This window comes from Bombus flavifrons, chromosome 9 (genome assembly GCF_040668555.2).
Source record: "Bombus flavifrons isolate JBK064 chromosome 9, iyBomFlav1_principal, whole genome shotgun sequence".
In the NCBI taxonomy this organism is placed as follows: Eukaryota; Metazoa; Arthropoda; class Insecta; order Hymenoptera; family Apidae; genus Bombus; species Bombus flavifrons.
This window is the reverse complement of record NC_138450.1, coordinates 12,250,065-12,269,377: the sequence shown is the minus strand read 5'-3', so window position 1 is coordinate 12,269,377 and position 19,313 is coordinate 12,250,065. Positions and strand designations below refer to the sequence as shown.

Here is a 19,313-nt window from a genome sequence, read left to right as displayed (position 1 = left end):
TTAATAATTAATAATTTGATTACTCTTTACGCTGTCTAATTTTTCATCTCGTCTTTTTACTTCTGGTTGCTTTGAGACATAATTTATCATTTAGAGGAATATATTAAGATTTTCTTTTCGTAATACTTCTTTTATCAAGTTAATGGACAGTTGTAAAATTTGCAGAGGTATATTATTTATTTTTCATTGCGAGTAGAACGGACACATACCCCATCGAGGTTTTTAAGACCTGAACACAAGAAAAAGAAATTGCTCTGTATATGTTTATGTAAATGTGAAATGTCACATATGTATATTGTTCTTTTTTATATTATTATTCGTTTTCACAGCCCAGACGAAGGATTTGGATTACGTATTTTTCTAACTCCTACACATTTTCGCATTTTTTTTTTAGAATATTGTTCTATCTAAAGACTTTCACCAGTTTACATTCGTATCTTAAACATATACATACATCTTGTCTTATAACTGAACTAGGTCTTAAATGTATAGGGCGTTTACGGATTTATTAGCCAGTGTTTCTCTTGTAAATTGCATATATTAGAGAAAAGTGGTCGAGGAAAAAGTTCTATAGTTTCCTATGACCAGTGTAATAGCATATATATATTTTTAATATTTTCAGTATTTTTCAAGAAACAAGAGTGAGCTACAGTTTTTAAAGCAGAATGCTGTACGTTTTTTTATCTCATACGAAAGCGCAAGACATGACGAATTTATCGAATGCACATTTCAATTCTGCTAATGACACGCTTGCGTTATGACACATTTTAGAGTAAATTGTATTATGACTCGTTCACGCTTACCTGAGAGAATAGCACTAAAGTAAAGGAACAAAATCTGCCTGCTGTAATTTTTAAAGGTGAAGCCCTGGCACGACACATGATAATTATAAGCCATCTTGCATTCTTGGGAGGTAAATTGTACCATTCGGCATTGTACACCGTGTCAGCAATTTCTGTACTCTGAAAGAAATTGCAAATTTTAATTACCGAAAACATCGATTAATTAATTTTTCTTTCATAAAAGGTACCTCGGAAGTTAGTTTTTCGCCCATGTAACAATATAGGAACAAATGCAACATCACATAAACTACGTATATCAGCAGAAACGAAAGTTGCAAAATCATGTATTCCATCTCTTCCTCTCCAAATGACTATAAATTAAATGATGTCAAAGATGATGTATTTATTTTAGAAAATTTGTTGATACTTTAGTGCGATATACATTTGGAAAATGTATGTTTTTCTTCGTACCATAATGACTTGGTAAGACTGAGAGCATATCTGAATCGTGCAACTCAGCATTTGAAGGAGGAGCATCATGTTGAAAGAATTCTCTATCTTGTTGGCGAATCTTAGATATGCATACGATATGATTAATAATTGTCAGATGGCAAAATTATGCATTTAAGGGTTAAAACAAAGAAAGTAAAAGATGGACTTAGAAAGATTTTAAATTCGAGAATTTTAATTTCGTTAATTAATATCTCATGATTCTTATTATAATTTATACTCATCACTGTGCTCTTTCCATCTTTTTTACCATCTTCAAAAAGAACAAATTTTTTGAATACGAACCTATTAATATATTCATGCTTCTGAATAATTTTCTGCAACTTCTTTTCTACATCTTTTCTATCATACGAATGAATCTTCCGTAAATCGTCTCTCAAATTCGAAAGCTGTCCGCAGACATGAAAAATCAACAGAACGACAAAAGTATCTACTGCTGTGTACGTAGTGGCCGCATAAAAAGTAGCCATGAATTGACCGATCATTGTTAATTCGTAATTTGGACTGATGGTAATGTTATAGGGGAAATAGCCACGATAGAACAGCATGTTGTCACTGTATCTCATACTAAACAACCGTGCAGGCACAAAAGCGAGAAGGACAATGTTGGCCATCAACGTGCTTCTTATTGTAGTCTTTCTAGTAATCCTTCGGATGTTCATCATTGTTTCTCGTTCGGCTTTGTCCGTCGTTGTGTTCCAGTCATTAGCCATGCACTTTACCAAAAACTTTAATGCTTGCAATAAGAGAAAATGGCAGATAGAGTACGTCTTGAGAGTTTTGTTTGATAATTGAAATATGATTAAGGAATATTGTAGAATATAACGTAGATAGGTAATAGAATATAATAAAGTAGAATAATAGAATAAGATTTATATAGTTTATATTTGGCAGTATTCTTACTGATAAAAACCATGATAAATCCTTACTTGTTAATTTTCTGAAATGCTTACGTTTGCCTTTGATCCAAACAGCCATAGCCTTCATAAGTGAAATCGTGGTAGTAATATTAGTCGAAAGATTCTCTATCACCAAGTTAGAGTTACCCGCGATTAACAAAAGATTAATAGTTTGTGGGGCACATGCGAAGTACACCATCATGATAACCGGTAACAGAACGTGATAACTGGAAAGCCGGTTCCATTTCCTTTCTTCCGGCCAGATACCCATAAACTTTAGCATGTGATAGTTCCAACCATACACATAGTTTAAATCTATGTTTCTATCTATCATAAATAGGCGCTTAATAAATAATTCTGCATGCCAATAATATATATATACATAACATTTTTTTTCTAACTTTAATATTCTTCAAAAATATGGTCTCCATTTTTTTTGGTATTTTAAATCTAAATCATTGTTTACTAAAAAATAGTTTTCGACCGCAAAATTTAATATACAATATTTCTTTTTCTGTTTGCGGTGTATGTATATTACTTAAAAATATAATTTCCTTCTTTACTCCTTTTGTATTATTTTCACTTACATAATCATTTATTTTTAACAATTAAGATGACAAAAGAAAATTTTCTACAACTACTGCCACATTTTACAAATATTTTTTATCTAATACCTAACATTACCTTGTTGGTTATCCATAGAGGCCCTTTTTCCCATAACTGAATCACCTGTTCTACGTTGGGGAGCTATTCCGTCGTTTTTCTCAGCGCATGTCCCCTTCATGCAGTCAGAATGCGCATTATGATATCAATTATTCGTGAATATGCAGTACAGTGTCATTCTCAACTTTACGTCGAAGTAAGTTGAATATATCATTACAGTTTGGCTGCTGCAAGTATGTATTTATTTGTAATTATTCATAACTTCTTCCACGATATGAGAAAATAAAAAAGAAGCAAGTGATGCCTGCGTCTTTGCAACTCTCTCAGTATATACTACGTTTCTTTCATGGATGCGTGTCTAAATTCACAAGCACAAAAAATTTGATCACGTCCAGCGAATAATCCATGAATAATTACAATTATTACTAGAAGGTAACGTTGTCAAAGAAATTTGTTTAGTCGATGAATATAACGCCCAGGAATTCTATAAAATATAAAATATACAGTTTGTAAAATTATGTTTATGAAATAGATTGAATTAAATTTGTACCGCTTACATTTATGTGGCATGTTTATTATATTATACTTGTAGGATTAATATATAAAAATAAAATATAACATAATTAAAAATTTCATTTCTATTCTATGCAAATTTTTTAAATGTGTTGTTATATAGTGATGTCAATACCTTCAATACAGTACGTAGTCCAGTAACGAACTTTCCTCTGTCATATTTTTCACTTAGGGTTTAGGTAGTTCCAGAAGTCTATGTAAGGGCAGTCGTTCCCTGTACGCCGCAGTGATACAATGTATAGATAGCTCTACGCGACATATCGCGTGCTTTTTATCTGTATCTAGTGGTTTTCTATGTTATGTTATACAAGTGCAAATGTTTTTTATATTAATGACAGCAATATCATTGTTTTCTTATAATATTATGTATATATAATATAGGATGAACTTTTTTATTTCATATTTTTTCCTTGTAGGAAATTAAAACGGTGAAGTGAAAATGACGAGGAAATAACCAAAAGCAGAAGACGTGCTATTTCTACGAAATGTGAGTTTTGTGGGCAACTCAATTTTTTAATCGTTCTACCAAAAGATTCTTTGAATGTTTGTGCAATTCCTACGGATAAAAGCATACTTATGGGACTATATGAATGGCAATATGAACCTTTGAACGGATATCAAAATATTTATTCAATATGTAGCGTAATTTTATAAAATGTTCGGTTTACAGTGTTTTTTTTATTTTTTCTCTCATATACAAGAACCAATATATTTCAACCATACGATTATGTTACTCTTCTCCGAACAGTCAATCCTTCATGGCTAACAATACTGAAAGATATCCGGCAGACGTTTTTAGAACCTAACAAAATATCATTGTCAAATCTTCTGATCCATGTCTAACTATGTGTAAAAATCTATTAGAAAATAATTTAGATGCATGATCGTTTGACTCACAGCATTAAAGAGTTCGAGGGAGAAGGGACTGAATTTTCCAGCTGTTATTCGAAACGATACTTTCGCGCGACATATTACGATAATTAGTGAAATGGCGTTCTTCGGTGGTAAATCGTACCAATCGCACTCGTATGCTGATTGCCCAACACCGGTACTCTGAAAGTAAATGTTGTATTAGGGCGTGTGGAGCGTTACTTTTGCATGAAAGAAATTGAACTTCGTTCTTTAACAAAATTTTCCATGTATATATAAATAACTCACTTCCCCTAGAAGCATTTCTCCTATATAACAATAAATAAAAAGATGCAGCATAGTATAAATTACGTGTATGATGAAAAACATCATTCCAACTATTCGTACGTCCGCTTGCTCCTGATCTACGGACTAAAATGGAACGGAATGTACATTATATAGCAATTTCTTGTTTCGTCGGAAAAATATCAATGTAATATTAACTTCAGCATACAGTTATCATACGATATCCAGTCAGACAAAACATCGCTGTGCAGATTACAGTCTGAACAAGTAACGTGATATTGAAGCAATCTTCCACGATCACGGCAAACCTTGGATCACAAATGCTTCTTTAAATCCTAATTTAATTAAATTATCTTTGGGCATTTTTCATTTTTCTAAATTTATTAACATCTTCTTTTCTTTAAGTAACACTTAATTTATTTTTCTTTTCTTTTTTTTAAATAATTGGTGAGGGAAATAAATCTTCTTTTAAGACCTATTTTAATAAACATTTTAATAAACATTTTTAGTTCACTAATAGATCGTTTGTACCAACCTAGATAACAGATTGTGCCTGTTCACAATGAATCCCAGTCGTTCATGGAACCTTGCGTAATTATTATCCTTCTTCGTCGCGTCAGCTAGATCCTCGAGTGCCATTCTCAGAACAGTTAATTGACCGCACAAGTGTAACACAGGAACCGCAAGGAACGTGTCGAAGCAAGAATAGGATATCCCGGCTAACATCGTGCCCATAAACTGTCCCAGCCATGTGAGTTCGAAATTTGGACTCTTGCTGGTGTCGTAAGGAAACGTGGCTGGATGAAGGAGTCCTCCTAGATCGGCTTCTGACGCACTTTGCATATTACTCCAAATTTGTAGCGATATAAAAGCGAAAAGCATGAGATACGTTAGAGTGGAACAGACGATGGATATCATTCGACTAATTTGCGCGTTCTTTAACATCGTTTGACGATCTTGATTTGCGATTGGCTCGGTCCAGTCGTCGAACATTTGACTGAGTAACAGCGTTAAGGCTAAGGAGATATTAATTGTTATATGTATATTACATTTCTGAATATCGTCACATATTTTAGAAAAATATTAATGTGTAATTGGGTGAAGCATCAGTAATTAGATCTTTGTGTTTCTAGTTAAATTAGCTCACGTATGGCCTATTATACCTACTTGATGAACGCAAGTATGTATTTCGAAATTAAGTCTTGATACGGAATAATTGATTTTACGTATTGATACTAAAAGGGATAAAATTAATTCAGCTTGATTTAGAACCTTGAAAGATTTATTAGCTATGGATATTTATGCATTTATGAGAAATTTAGTAAAAATCTATTGAATACACATTCATACGGCTACATAAAATATTTCTCAGAATATTACAAGGGTGAAATAAGTCTCCGTTTAGACTTTATTTCTTTGATTAGATAGATTTGGAAAAATAAATATGTATGTAAATATATATAAATATAAATATAAATATAAATATAAATATAAATATAAATATAAATATAAATATAAATATAAATATAAATATAAATATAAATATAAATATAAATATAAATATAAATATAAATATAAATATAAATATAAATATAAATATAAATATAAATATAAATATAAATATAAATATGAATATGAATATAAATATAAATATAAATATAAATATAAATATAAATATAAATATAAATATAAATATAAATATAAATATAAATATAAATATAAATATAAATATAAATATAAATATAAATATAAATATAAATATATAAATATAAATAAAAATATATTTATATATATAGGTATAATTACCATTCTTATAATATCGTAGAATGATCTGCTTAGTCAATGCAAAGGCGATCGGTATATTAATCGATAAATTTTCGATTATTTCGTTGAAATTAGTCGATTTCAATACCAGATTTGCTGTTTGTGGTGCACAGATGAAAGTAAACGTCACAATGGCCGTAAACCAGAATATTATACCCGAAAGTAATCGTGATCCTCTTGATACTTTTCTCGGTTCTGGCCACACGCCGAGTAATGTCAAGTTAAAACGATTCCATCCCATTGCAAAGTCCATTTTTCCTTTCGACCGATATCTCACGTAATTTTGAGAACGTACTAATTATGAATATATTCTAATTATCAGCAATTATAATTTTAAACAATCATTACATCGTAGCTTGAACGCATTGAGAACAGAACATTGTTCGGAATATTTACAATTTTATTTGTATCTGTATAACTATAGGAGGGCAAATCAAATTTAGAGTTCGGTACTTGGAATTATAGAATACTATGATTCGTTTGAAGAAATACCGAATGTTTATCTTCCACTACTGTGGAAATCGTCTTACTTGAGTTATATTTTCGACAGTTTATAATTCTTGAAACGAATCTTTTAAAAAATGTCAATGAGTCGCGAATTTCAAAGTTGAAATTTTTCCATCGGTTGAAAGGATTAAATTCAGACTGAATCGACGTGATGTCTCTGTTCTACTTGTTTCCTCAGCGGGGATATTTCGATAACTGGTCCTACAGATTACGCGCAGGCCTTTCGTGTCGCTCATTATACATTCACAATCGTGACGTTGAAACCTTTCTGTTAGAACTTTTAATAGGCGCAGTCTAGAAGTTTGCGAAGCGAAACAAACCTTGCAATTTCGAACTCTTTCGGTTAGCCGACGATAAGATCGAGTGCTGACGAACCGAAATATAAAAATTGTATTTTCCATAGTCTGTCTTCTTTGTGAAACTTTGTCTTTGATAATTATGTTATCTTTCAGCCAGCAAAAGAAACTTTACCACGAATCGAGCTGAACTCGAAGCTCGAAACTTTTGCTTATATCGTGGATTTTCTTTTTGTGATGTAGAGAATATTCACTTTCTCGGTTAGTCTTGTGTTGTAACGTTTAATACGCTCAAGTTTTACATACGGTATCGTGATATGTCGTAACTGTGATAACACTTCGCTCAAATAATTGTAGATGAACAATCGTACAGATCAGGCTACGTATTCTAAAAGTGAGTTCGCAACTTGTCTACGAATGAACAAGTCTAATCGTTATTTGCAACTGTTAGTAACACCGAACGGTATCCCATTGCTGTTTTTGGAATCTAAAAGAAAATTTAAGTGATTTCTCTTTTCTGTGAATTATGTATTTCGATAGTCGTGTTTAATGAGTTGATATTTGTACATAGAGTACTAAACAGTTCTATGGAGAAAGTGGACGAGTGGACCTGTTCATGATGAATAGAAGACATTTGGTTTCAGAAGGTGAGACGTTGTTCCAATGCAATTCGTACGCGCAATTGCTCATTTCTCTACTCTGAGACCATCTAAAGTAACTTTTCTACTTCTTTCATGAGCCTCTGCTTTATTCGTTTGTTCGCCAATCATCGATGAATTAAAAATAATTATAATTATCTTGACGGTTGTGAGATTTTCGTTTCAAGCTATTTCTGTGTGTGTGTGTTTTTTTTAATATAAATTAAAAATCAAGATACGTGTGTGTGTGTCTATTATCTCTTCAAACAGATGATTCTATGATTATTGAAAGTATTGTGTTCACATTTATCATTTTTATTTTATTTGGACAATAATAAATTAGCAACAAGCGATGCTATAAAAATTGAATCTATTACGGTTCGGACTTCCTGCTTTATAACACGATTCAGATAATTGTTGATTTTTGAGAGACGAGACAGACAATTAAAACTCGATGCACGATCTCCAATTTAAAAAATGTTTCTTAGCATCGTCTTTTTTTCAAAGGAGGGCAGAAATGGCTGGTTATGCATATTATGCATAATATGAATTATGGGGAACTGCAGACTGCTAATGTCAACCTACTAAAAAAACCTCCCCTTATACTCTCCATAAATGCTTTTCATTCTGCTCCGACACTACTAGCGTACTATTGGTCTGACCTGAAGACACAGAAAATCATGTCCCCGTATCACACGCGTGACTGTCACTACCTTACATCGACGCACGAATTTATAAACCAAGCATAGGGGATGCAAATGACACGAAGAATCTTCCCCTAACTTGTGTACTCACCTGACTGCTGTCACTTCAGACCACATACTTTCTGTAAACCTTTGCTGATATGTGTGTTGATAGTTTGGTATAAAGTGGCTACAGCAAAAGCATTTATGCATTACAAGTATACATGTATCGAGTAGGATCATCAACTCGTGGCGTGGGATCCAGGAAAAATTGTACCAAGCTTCACTAAACTACACATACGTACATTGTTTTCCCAGTAAGCTGTGAAGTACATGCTCATTTTTTATCTGTACTCGTCAAAGCAAACGGTGACCAAATTACTTTTATTACTTTTCACAATGTCTAATTTTTTTGTCTCGTCATTTTAATTTTCAGTGCTTTAAGATATAACTCATCATTTAGAGAAGTATACTAAAATATTCTTTTCGTAACGCTTCTTTTATCAAACTGATGGACGGTTGTAAAATTCACAGATGTATCGGATCGTCTATTGTTTATTTTTCATTGCGTATAGAACAGAAACATACCCCATCGAGGTTTTTAAGACCTGAATACAGAAAAAAATGTTGTTCTGTATATCTTTATGTAAATGTGAGATGTTATATATGTATATACATATTTTTGATTATTATTTATCTTCACACTCCGGATAGATGATTTGCATTATATATTTTTCTAATCTCTACTCATTCCGAAACTTGTTTGAGAATATTGTCACATATAAAGGCTTACACACATCTACGTATCTTATATCTAAGCTAAATCTTAAATATATAGGGTGTTCACGGATTTATGAGGCAGCTTTTTTCTTTGTATTTTCCAAATGGTGTGTATTACACAAAAATAATCAGGAAAAAGTTTTGTGTTGGACGGTGAGACGTGTTGTTAGCTAAAGTAATAAGGAGACGAGTTAATTCGATTAACTCTATTTACAGATATCTTAATGTGCAGAAAACAAAGTTAATCGCAAGCGTTGCTCGCTTGATGATATTCGTTATACGATTACGTGATACTGCGGTACTGATACTAATTGTTATGCTGATTCGCTGGACCGATTCGTTGTATTTATTCGCTCGACTGACTGACTCGATACTGATATTGATTCGTGCTATTGACTGACTGACTGACTCGATAATGATATTGATTCGCGCTACTGACTGTGTCTGGAGGACTTGGTCGTCTATTTATACTGGTCGAGGGGATACCGAAAGGTTTGAACTTGTCGCCAGTTGTATATATTTAAATCTAAATCATTTTTCTCTAAAAAGTAGTTTTCGACAGCAAAATTTAATATATAATATTTCTTTTTCTGTTTGCGGTGTATGTATATTACTTAAAATTATAATTTCCTTCGTTTTTGCTCTTTTTGTATTATTTTCAATGACATAATCATTTATTTTTATCAATTAAGATGACAAAAGAAAATTTTCTACAACTACTGCTATATTTTACAAATATTTTTTAACTAATACAAAACATTACCTTGTTGGTTATCCATAGAGGCTCTTTTTCCCATAACTGAATCACCTGTCCTACGTTGGGGAGCTATTCCGTCGTTTTTCTCAGCGCATGACCCCTTCATGCAGTCAGAATGCGCATTATGATGTCAATTATTCGTGAATATGCAGTACAGTGTCATTCTCAACTTTACGTCGAAGTAAGTTGAATCTATCATTACAGTTTGGCTGTTGCGAGTATGTATTCATTTGTAATTATTCATAACTTCTTCCACGATAAGAGTAAATAAAAAAGAAGCAAGTGATGCCAGCGTATTTGCAACTCTCTCTGTCAAACTTCACAAGTAAAAAAAATTTGATCACATCGAGCAAATAATCTATGAATAATTACAATTATTACTAGAAGGTAACGTTGCCAAAGAAATTTGTTTAGTCGGTGAATATAATGCCCAGGAATTCTATAAAATATAAAATGTATAGTTTGTAAAGTTATGTTTATGAAATAGATTGAATTAAATTTGTACCGGTTATATTTATGTGGCATGTTTATTGTATTATATTTGTAGGATTAATATATAAAAATAAAATATAACGTAATTAAAAATTTCAATTCTATTCTATGCGAATTTTTTAAATGTGTAGTTATATGTAATGCCAATACTTTCAATACAGTACGTAGTCCAGTATCAAACTTTCTTCTGTCATATTTTTCACTTAGGGTTTAGGTAGTTCCAGAAGTCTATGTAAGGGCAGTCGTTCCCTGTACGCCGCAGTGATACAACGTATAAATAGCTCTACGCGACATATCGTGTGCTCTTTACCTGTATCTTGTGGTTTTCCATGTTATGTTATACAAGTGCAAATTTTTTTTTATATTAATGACAGCAATACCATTGTTTTCTCATAATATTATGTATATATAATATAGGACGCATTTTTTTATTTCATATCTTTTCCTTGCAGTAAGTTAAAACGGTGAAGTGGAAACGACGAGTAAATAACCAAAAGCAAAATCTTTGGAAGACGTGCTATTTCAACGAAATGTGAGTTTTACGAATATTTCAATGTTTTAATCGTTTTACCAAAAGATTCTTCGAATGTTTGTGCAATTCCTTCGGATAAAAGCATTGTTATGGAGCTCTATGTATCGCAATATGAACCTTTGAACGGATATCAAAATATTTATACGATATGCAATGTGATTTTATAAAATGCTCGGTGTACTGTGTTTTTTTATTGTTTCTTCCATATACAATGTATTTCGACCATGCGATTACGTTACTTTTCTTCGACCAGTCACTCTTTCATGGCTAACAATACTGAAAGGTATCCAGCAGATGTTTTTAGAACCTAACAAAATACCACTGTCAACTCTTCAGATCCATGTCTAAATGTGTGTAAAAATCCATTAGAAAATAATTTAGATTCATGATCGTTTGACTCACAGCATTAAAGAGTTCGAGGGAGAAGGGACTGAATTTGCCAGCTGTTATTTGAAACGACACTTTCGCGCGGCATATTACGATAATTAGTGAAATGGCGTTCTTCGGTGGTAAATCGTACCAATCGCACTCGTATGCTGCTTGCCCAACACCGGTACTCTGAAAGTAAATGTTGTATTAGGGCGTGTGGAGCGTTACTTTGCAAGAAAGAAATTGAACTTTCGTTCTTTAATAAAATTTTCTATTTATACATATATACATAACTCACTTCCCCTAGAAGCATTTCTCCTATATAACAATAAATAAAAAGATGCAGCATAGTATAAATTACGTGTATGATAAAAAATATCATTCCAACTATTGGTACGTCCGCTTGCTCCTGATCTACGGACTAAAATGGAACGGAATGTACATTATATAGCAATTTCTTATCTCGTCGGATAAATATCAATGTAATATTAATTTCAGCATACAGTTATCATACGATATCCAGTCAGACAAAACATCGCTGTGCAGATTACAGTCTGAACAAGTAACGTGAGATTGAAGCATTCTTCCACGATCACGGCAAACCTTGGATCACAAATGCTTCTTTAAATCCTAATTTAATTAAATTATTGTTTTGCATTTTTCATTTTTCTAAATTTATTAACATTTTCTTTTCTTTAAGTAACATTTAATTTATTTTTCTTTCTTCTTTTTTAATAATTGGCGAGAGAAATAAATCTTTTTTTAAGACCCATTTTAATAAAGATTTTAATAAACATTTTTAGTTCACTAATAGATCGTTTGTACCAACCTAAATAACAGATTGTGCCTGTTCACAATGAATCCCAGTCGTTCATGGAATCTTGCGTAATTATTATCCTTCTTCGTCGCGTTAGCTAGATCCTCGAGTGCCATTCTAAGAACAGTTAATTGGCCGCACAAGTGTAACACAAGAACCGCAAGGAACGTGTCGAAGCAAGAATAGCATATCGCGGTTAACACCGTGCCCATAAACTGTCCCAGCCATGTAATCTCGAAATTTGGACTTTTGCTTGTGTCGTAAGGGAACGTGGCTGGATGAAGGAGTCCTCCTAGATCGGCTTCTGACGTACTTTGCATATTACTCCAAATTTGTAGCGATATAAAAGCGAAAAGCATGAGATACGTTAGAGTGGAACAGACTATGGATATCATTCGACTAATTTTCGCGTTCTTTAACATCGTTTGACGATCTTGATTTGCGATTGGCTCGGTCCAGTCGTCGAACATTTGACTGAGTAACAGCGTTAAGGCTAAGGAGATATTAATTGTTATATGTATATTACATTTCTGAATATCGTCACATATTTTAGAAAAATATTAATGTGTAATTGGGTGAAGCATCAGTAATTAGATCTTTGTGTTTCTAGTTAAATTAGCTCACGTGTGGTATATTATACCTACTTGATATACGCTTGTACGTATTTCAAAAGTAAGTCTTGATACGGAATAATTGATTTTACGTATTGATACTAAAAGGGGCAAAATTAAATAATCTTGATTTGGAACCTTGAAAGATTAATTAACTATGGATATTTATGCATTTATGAGAAATTTTGTAGAAATCTATAGAGTGCACATTTATACGGCTACATAAAATATTCCTTAAAATATTACAAGGGTGAAATAAGTCTCCGTTTAGACTTTATTTCGTTGACTAGGTAGATTTGGAAAAATAAATATATAAGTAAATATATATAAATATAAATATAATTGCAAACATATAAGTATAATTACCTTTCTTATAATACCGTAAAACGATCTGCTTAATCAATGCAAAGGCGATCGGTATATTAATCGATAAATTTTCGATTACTTCGTCCAAATTAGTTGATTTCAATACCAGATTTGCTGTTTGTGGTGCACAGATGAAAGTAAACGTCACAATAGTCGTAAACCAGAATATTATACCCGAAAGTAATCGTGATCCTCTTGATACTTTTCTCGGTTCTGGCCACACACCGAGTAACGTCAAGTTGAAACGATTCCATCCCATTGCAAAGTCCATTTTTCCTTTCGAACGATACCTCACGTAATCTTGAGAACGTACTAATTATGAATATATTGCAATTATCAGCAATTATAATTGTAAACAATCGTTACATCGTAGCTTGAACGCGTTGAGAAAAGAACATTGTTCGGAATATTTACAATTTTATTTGTATCTATAGAACTATAGGAGGGCTGTTATCAAATTTAGAATTTGGTACTTTGAATTATAGAATACTATGATTCGTTTGAAGAAATACCGAATTTTTATCTTCCACTACTGTGGAAATCGTGTTATTTGAATTATAGTTTCGACAGTTTATAAATCTTGAAACGAATCTTTTAAAAAATGTCAATGAGTCGCGAATTTCAAGGTTGAAATTTTTCCATCGGTTGAAAAGATTAAATTCGGACTGAATCGACGCGATATCTCTGTTCTATTTGTCTCCTCAGCGGGAATACTTCGATAACTGGTCCTGCAGATTACGCGCAGGCCTTTCGTGCCGCTCATTACGCATTCACAATCGTGATGTTGAAACCTTTCTCGTGGAACTTTTAATAGGCGCAATCTGGAAGTTTGCGAAGCGAAACATACCTTGCAATTTCGAACTCTTTCGGTTAGGCAACGATAAGATCGGGGGCTGACTAACCGAAATATAGAAATTGTATTTTCGATGGTCTGTCTCGTCTGTGAAACTTTATCTTCGATAATTATCTTATCTATCAGCCAGCAAAGGAAAGTTTACCTCTAATCGAGCTGAACTCGAAGCTCGAAACTTTTGCTTATGTCGCGGATTTTCTTTTTGTGATGTAGAGAATATTCACTTTCTCGGTTAGTCTTGTGTTGTAACGTTTAATACGCTCAAGTTTTACATACGGTACCGTGATATGTCGTAACTGTGATAACATTTCGTTCAAATAATTATAGATGAACAATCGTACAGATCAGGGTACGTATTCTAAAGATGAGTTTGCAACTTGACTACGGATGAACAAGTCTAATCGTTATTTGCAACTGTTAGTAACACCGAAAGGTATCCCATCGCTGTTTTTAGAATCTAAAACAATATTTAAATGATTTTACTGATGAAAGTGAATTATGTATTTTGATAGTCGTGGTTAATGAGTTGGTATTTGTACATACGGTACTGAACAGTTCCATAGAGAAGATACCAAATTTGCCTGCAGTCAAACAAAGTGGACGAGTGGACCTGTTCATGATGAATAGAAGACATTTGGTTTCAGAAGGTGAGACGTTGTACCACTTCGATTCGTACGCGCTATTGCTCATTTCTCTACTCTGAAACCATCCAAAGTAACTTTTCTACTTCCTTCATGAGCCTCTGCTTTATTCGTTTGTTCGTCGAGCATCGATGAATTAAAAGTAATTATAATTATCTTGATGTTTGTGAGATTTTCGTTCAAAGCTATTTCTCTGATGATTATGTATCTATTCTATGATCATTGAAAGCACTGTGTTCACATTTAACATTTTTATTTTACTTGGACAATAATAAATTAGTAACAAGCGATGCTATAAAAATTTAATCTATTACGGTTCGATCTTCATGTTTATAACACGATTCAGATAATTGTTGATTTTTGTGAGACGAGTCAGACATTAAAACTCTATGCACGATTTTCAGTTTACAAGGAGCATGAGATCGGATCTACCAGAACTCAGTTGTGAATATGTTGATTACAGTGACAAGAAGGATTACTTACTTGAATGAGAAGCATCTCGCCTATGTAACAATAAAGATACACGTGTACAAGGATGAAGCAGACGAAGAGGACAAAGAAAACCAGTTGAAAGTTGAAGATTCCATTTTCGTTTTTAATCAATACCTGGTTAATTTGCGTTATTACTGTGATCTTACAACCACGGAGTACAAAGAATTTAGTAAACGTAACTTACGTTGAAGAACAAGAAACCTTGAAAGCATATTTCGATGGTACACAGTAACATCTGTAGCAACAATAGCGTACTAAAGCATTTTTCGATCGTCTGTGCAAGCCTTTAATAAAAATGTTTACCGAGATTAGTGTTTCAGGTTGGAATGTTAGAAAATGAAATATTATAATATTGAAATACTAGGATAGGAAAATTTTAAGCATTGGAATATTAACAAATGATAGCCTTGGATACACGTTAAGTATTGAAATATGGTAATATCAAAATACATCATGGTATTGAAGAAGAATTGAGATTATCATAGTATAAAAGAAAACTCAAATTTCCTAGTACTGTTCTTAAGAACAAAATAATGCACATTTAATACGTTAAGGAATATCCTTACAATATGTTATAAGGATCGTTTTAGAAATCTATTATATAATAATCTAATATATAAAAAGCTAGTAAATATCGAGATATGCTATTCACCAGTTCAGATGCTCGTGCTTGGTAATAATCCAAACCAACTCCTTTTGAAACTCATCTATGCTTCTATTTCCTTCCTCGCCGTCCATCAATCTTGTTAATTTCTTCCTTAAAATTTCAAATTGTCCGCATATATGCAGGACTAACATAGCGATAAAAGTGTCGACAGTGGTATAGCAAATAGTAGCTGAATATCCCGCAATTACTTGAGCAAAATTGGTCATTAACAATATCGGTACTGGTCGAATGTTATAGGGAAAATATCCAGGATACAAACTCAAATGATCCTGGTTTTCGTGTAATCTATCAGAAAGATAGACGCTAATAGATCGAAGGCTTAAATATGCAGTGACCATTGTGAGAGTTAATATTGAACACCAGACGGAAATAAAGTTCGCAGGTTTAGCCATCTTCAGCATCGCTGCCTTTTCTTCTTCCGTCTTCGCACTGCGCCAGTCATCGTAGAAAGACTTCATGATAGGTTTGAAAGCTTGAAATATAATCCAATTAATTTGTTAAATGGCCTATTATTAACTTGTATCACTTCAATGTGTAAACAACAAGATTTTTGCAAGATAACACCACTAAAGGACAACTTCTATATATATTAACAAAACAAAAGACCTTACCGAGTTTTTAGATATAAGTAACATAAGTAACGCAATAAATACACAAGTAACATAATATCAAAAAAATATAAAATAATATAATCGCTAATAACCAAGCGGTTGATGTGATTTAAATACTAAAAACAGAAAAAATCTGCAAAGAAACGTAAAAGATTCCAGTGTAGTTATTTCTCTTAAATTCAAAGTTTATTCTTTGCCCATATTGAGGGGTAATATTTCCAGAACAAAATCGCTGTTCTGCGAGAAATGTGATCTAATAGATCTAATAGAATTTAAGCGCGCAACATTGTAATTGTTTAGTAGATCGCTTGTCCTCTTTATACGTACAGTCTTTGTAGTACCAAGCGAAGATCAGCTTTATCATAGCGTTTATACCAGGGATATTAGCTGTTGACAGATTTTCTGTCACCAACTCAAGATTCCCCCATATGAAAAATAGGTTCGCACTCTGCGGTCCAGTTCCAAATATAGTTATTATGGACAAATAAATTAGAGCCTTGAAATGTGACAATCGTTCGTCAGTTCTTCCTGGTTCCGGCCAAATGCCAATTAATTCCATATTCCAACGATTCCATCCAATGGCTGTCTTCAATCCTCAAAAGTAAACGAGTTTGTGGAAAATCTTACGCTTATTGAATACTACGAGATATTAATGTTAGTTTAGAATGATTATATTTCTTATAATAAAAATTAAGTGATAGCAAAAATTCATGTTGTATATCTTTTATAAATATAAAGGATGATTCTATTAACTGAGATATGCTGCAACTTTTTAAAGTGAAATTGTAATGTTACTATATAATTTATTTTTCATTGTATTTTTTTTTTTTTTTTTTAGGTATTCCATGACATATCCGAAGATTAAGTAAAATTCACGAAAATAATTAAAAATGGTACCTGCATCGAAGTCCATTAGAAGTACACACACGCCAGCTGCACGATCAAATGACTGCCGCCTATTTCTCGTTCTTTACACGAAAGAAAAATGCTTGCTCCTCTTGGTACGTGAGAAACCACCTCATGTGAAAATGTTACAACTTCCAAGTAGTACGAGCAAACTTCGAAGTTTCGCGTCTACGGAGATAGACAAATTTTTTTAATCGTCTTCGCCTGCTAACAAACTGTCTTTAACTTAACTACTTACTGGATACTTTCTGTCTTCATCGTTGAATAATTGATTGCCTTTATCGGGAAACTTTTACCATGGAACATACTACGTTTTTATTCGCATTTATGTGTTACCTAAATTCGATGCGAAACTCCTTCACATTTGTAAACGGAGGCTTGTTCGCAGTACATGAACAGAGGTAACGTAGGAAATTTTTAACTAACTTTAATTTACTTCAATCAATTTCAATTTCAATTATTACTGCGGTTCTTGTATTTTTCGTGCCTCGATATTGTTTTCGTTTCAACCGAGAAATTGAGTTACAATGTTTTAAGAAAATCATTAGCATGCAAGTGAGACGAGAACACATACATATCAATATTATATGGAAACAAATTGGATCAGGAAAATATCAGACAAATGGAGGTTCATTTAGTAATAAGAGTAAGAACGCATCCTCTTAATTAAAAAGATAAGGTAGAAAATTGTCAAAAAATGGAAAAAGTTGTTATATATAAATTATTTTATATAATACTGTCAAATTGCACACAAACATGATTACTTCTTGCATACAGCACTGTAACATACAACTTGGACAATTAATAAATAGGAGGATAAACGATCTCGTCAGAAATATTGCAAATTCTGATCACCAAATTAGACCACCAAAGATCACCAAATTATATCACCACGAATTCTTTCGCATTCCAATCGAATAAAAATTTTCACTTTTTGTGCTTTAATTGTAGGTCGAAGAGGTCAGTAAAACCAAAAAACGAACGGATCTCGAATGACTCGAATCGAACTATACGGCAAATGCTATCAATGGCAGCAAAATTGACGATTTCTCAGTTCCGATTTTCTCCAAGGCTAAAGATGAGGGACAAGTATACGGTTAGCCGAACCTAGAGGAGGAATCCAAATGGTAAGTTTTTTTTTTAGAAGAAAATATTTTATAGCTTTGTCTTTTTTTCGAAGGAGAGCAGAAATACCATGCTATGCATATTATGCATAATATGAATTATGTGGAACTGCTGAATGCTAATTTCAACACACTAAAAAAAAACTGCCCTTACACTCTCCATAAATGCTGCTCAGACACTGCTAGCGTACTACTGGTCTGACCTGAAGACACAGAAAATCATATCCCCGTATCACATACGTGACTGTCACTGGCTTGTATCGACGCACGAATTTATAAACCAAGCATAGGGGATGCGAATGATGCGAAGAACCGTCCCCTAACTTGTGTACTCACCTGACTGCTGTCACAGCAAACCACATACTTTCTGTAAACCTTTGCTGATATGTGTGTTAATAGTTTGGTATAAAATGGGTATAGCAAAAGCATTTATGCATTACAAGTATACATATATCGAGTAGAATCATCAACTCGTTGGCGTAGGATCCAGGAAGAATTGTACCAAGCTTCACTAAACTACACATATGTGCATTGTTTTCCCAGCAAACTCGGAAGTCTGCACATCTTTTATCTGTACGCGTCAAAGCAAACGGTGATCAACTTTTCTTTGTTCTCAACAATTGTGATGGGAAAATGTCGATCTGCGAAAAGAGGGAAAGATGATATCTTCAAGTTCTCTTGAGAAGCACTCGTGGTCTCGAGGAATCTCTTTAATAATTAATAATTTTATTACTTTACACAGTATTTAATTTTTTTCGCCATTTT

General features: G+C 32.9%; 3 protein-coding genes and 1 long non-coding RNA gene across 4 annotated transcripts in view; 1 reads left to right on the top strand and 3 right to left on the bottom strand.

The window, feature by feature from the left end:
• LOC138183275 (odorant receptor coreceptor-like) lies at positions 1-2,390 on the bottom strand. The gene is made up of 6 exons (XM_069119948.1): positions 2,246-2,390; positions 1,395-2,028; positions 1,254-1,353; positions 1,031-1,153; positions 804-962; positions 1-69 (listed from the first exon to the last, which is right to left on the bottom strand). The coding sequence occupies exons 1-6, from the start codon at positions 2,388-2,390 to the stop codon at positions 1-3; spliced, it is 1,230 nt and encodes a 409-aa protein (XP_068976049.1).
• A 1,716-nt stretch (positions 2,391-4,106) lies between these two features.
• On the bottom strand, positions 4,107-7,945 carry LOC138183159 (odorant receptor 13a-like). Its single transcript, XM_069119764.1, has 7 exons — positions 7,929-7,945; positions 6,389-6,678; positions 5,118-5,598; positions 4,791-4,890; positions 4,586-4,708; positions 4,325-4,480; positions 4,107-4,229 (listed from the first exon to the last, which is right to left on the bottom strand). Exons 1-7 carry the CDS (start codon positions 7,943-7,945, stop codon positions 4,176-4,178), a joined length of 1,221 nt encoding a protein of 406 aa, XP_068975865.1. The 3' UTR covers positions 4,107-4,175.
• A 3,399-nt stretch (positions 7,946-11,344) lies between these two features.
• On the bottom strand, positions 11,345-17,504 carry LOC138183274 (uncharacterized). The gene is made up of 12 exons (XM_069119946.1): positions 17,416-17,504; positions 16,846-17,112; positions 15,893-16,379; positions 15,425-15,524; positions 15,232-15,354; positions 14,647-14,806; positions 13,255-13,566; positions 12,290-12,770; positions 11,964-12,063; positions 11,759-11,881; positions 11,494-11,649; positions 11,345-11,398 (listed from the first exon to the last, which is right to left on the bottom strand). The coding sequence occupies exons 1-12, from the start codon at positions 17,429-17,431 to the stop codon at positions 11,345-11,347; spliced, it is 2,379 nt and encodes a 792-aa protein (XP_068976047.1). The 5' UTR covers positions 17,432-17,504.
• An 877-nt stretch (positions 17,505-18,381) lies between these two features.
• Positions 18,382-19,313, top strand: part of LOC138183160 (uncharacterized) — a 29,370-nt gene continuing 28,438 nt past the window's right edge. Inside the window, exon 1 of the long non-coding RNA XR_011174002.1 lies at positions 18,382-18,551. This is a non-coding gene — a long non-coding RNA (uncharacterized LOC138183160). The remainder of the gene's footprint in view (positions 18,552-19,313) is intronic.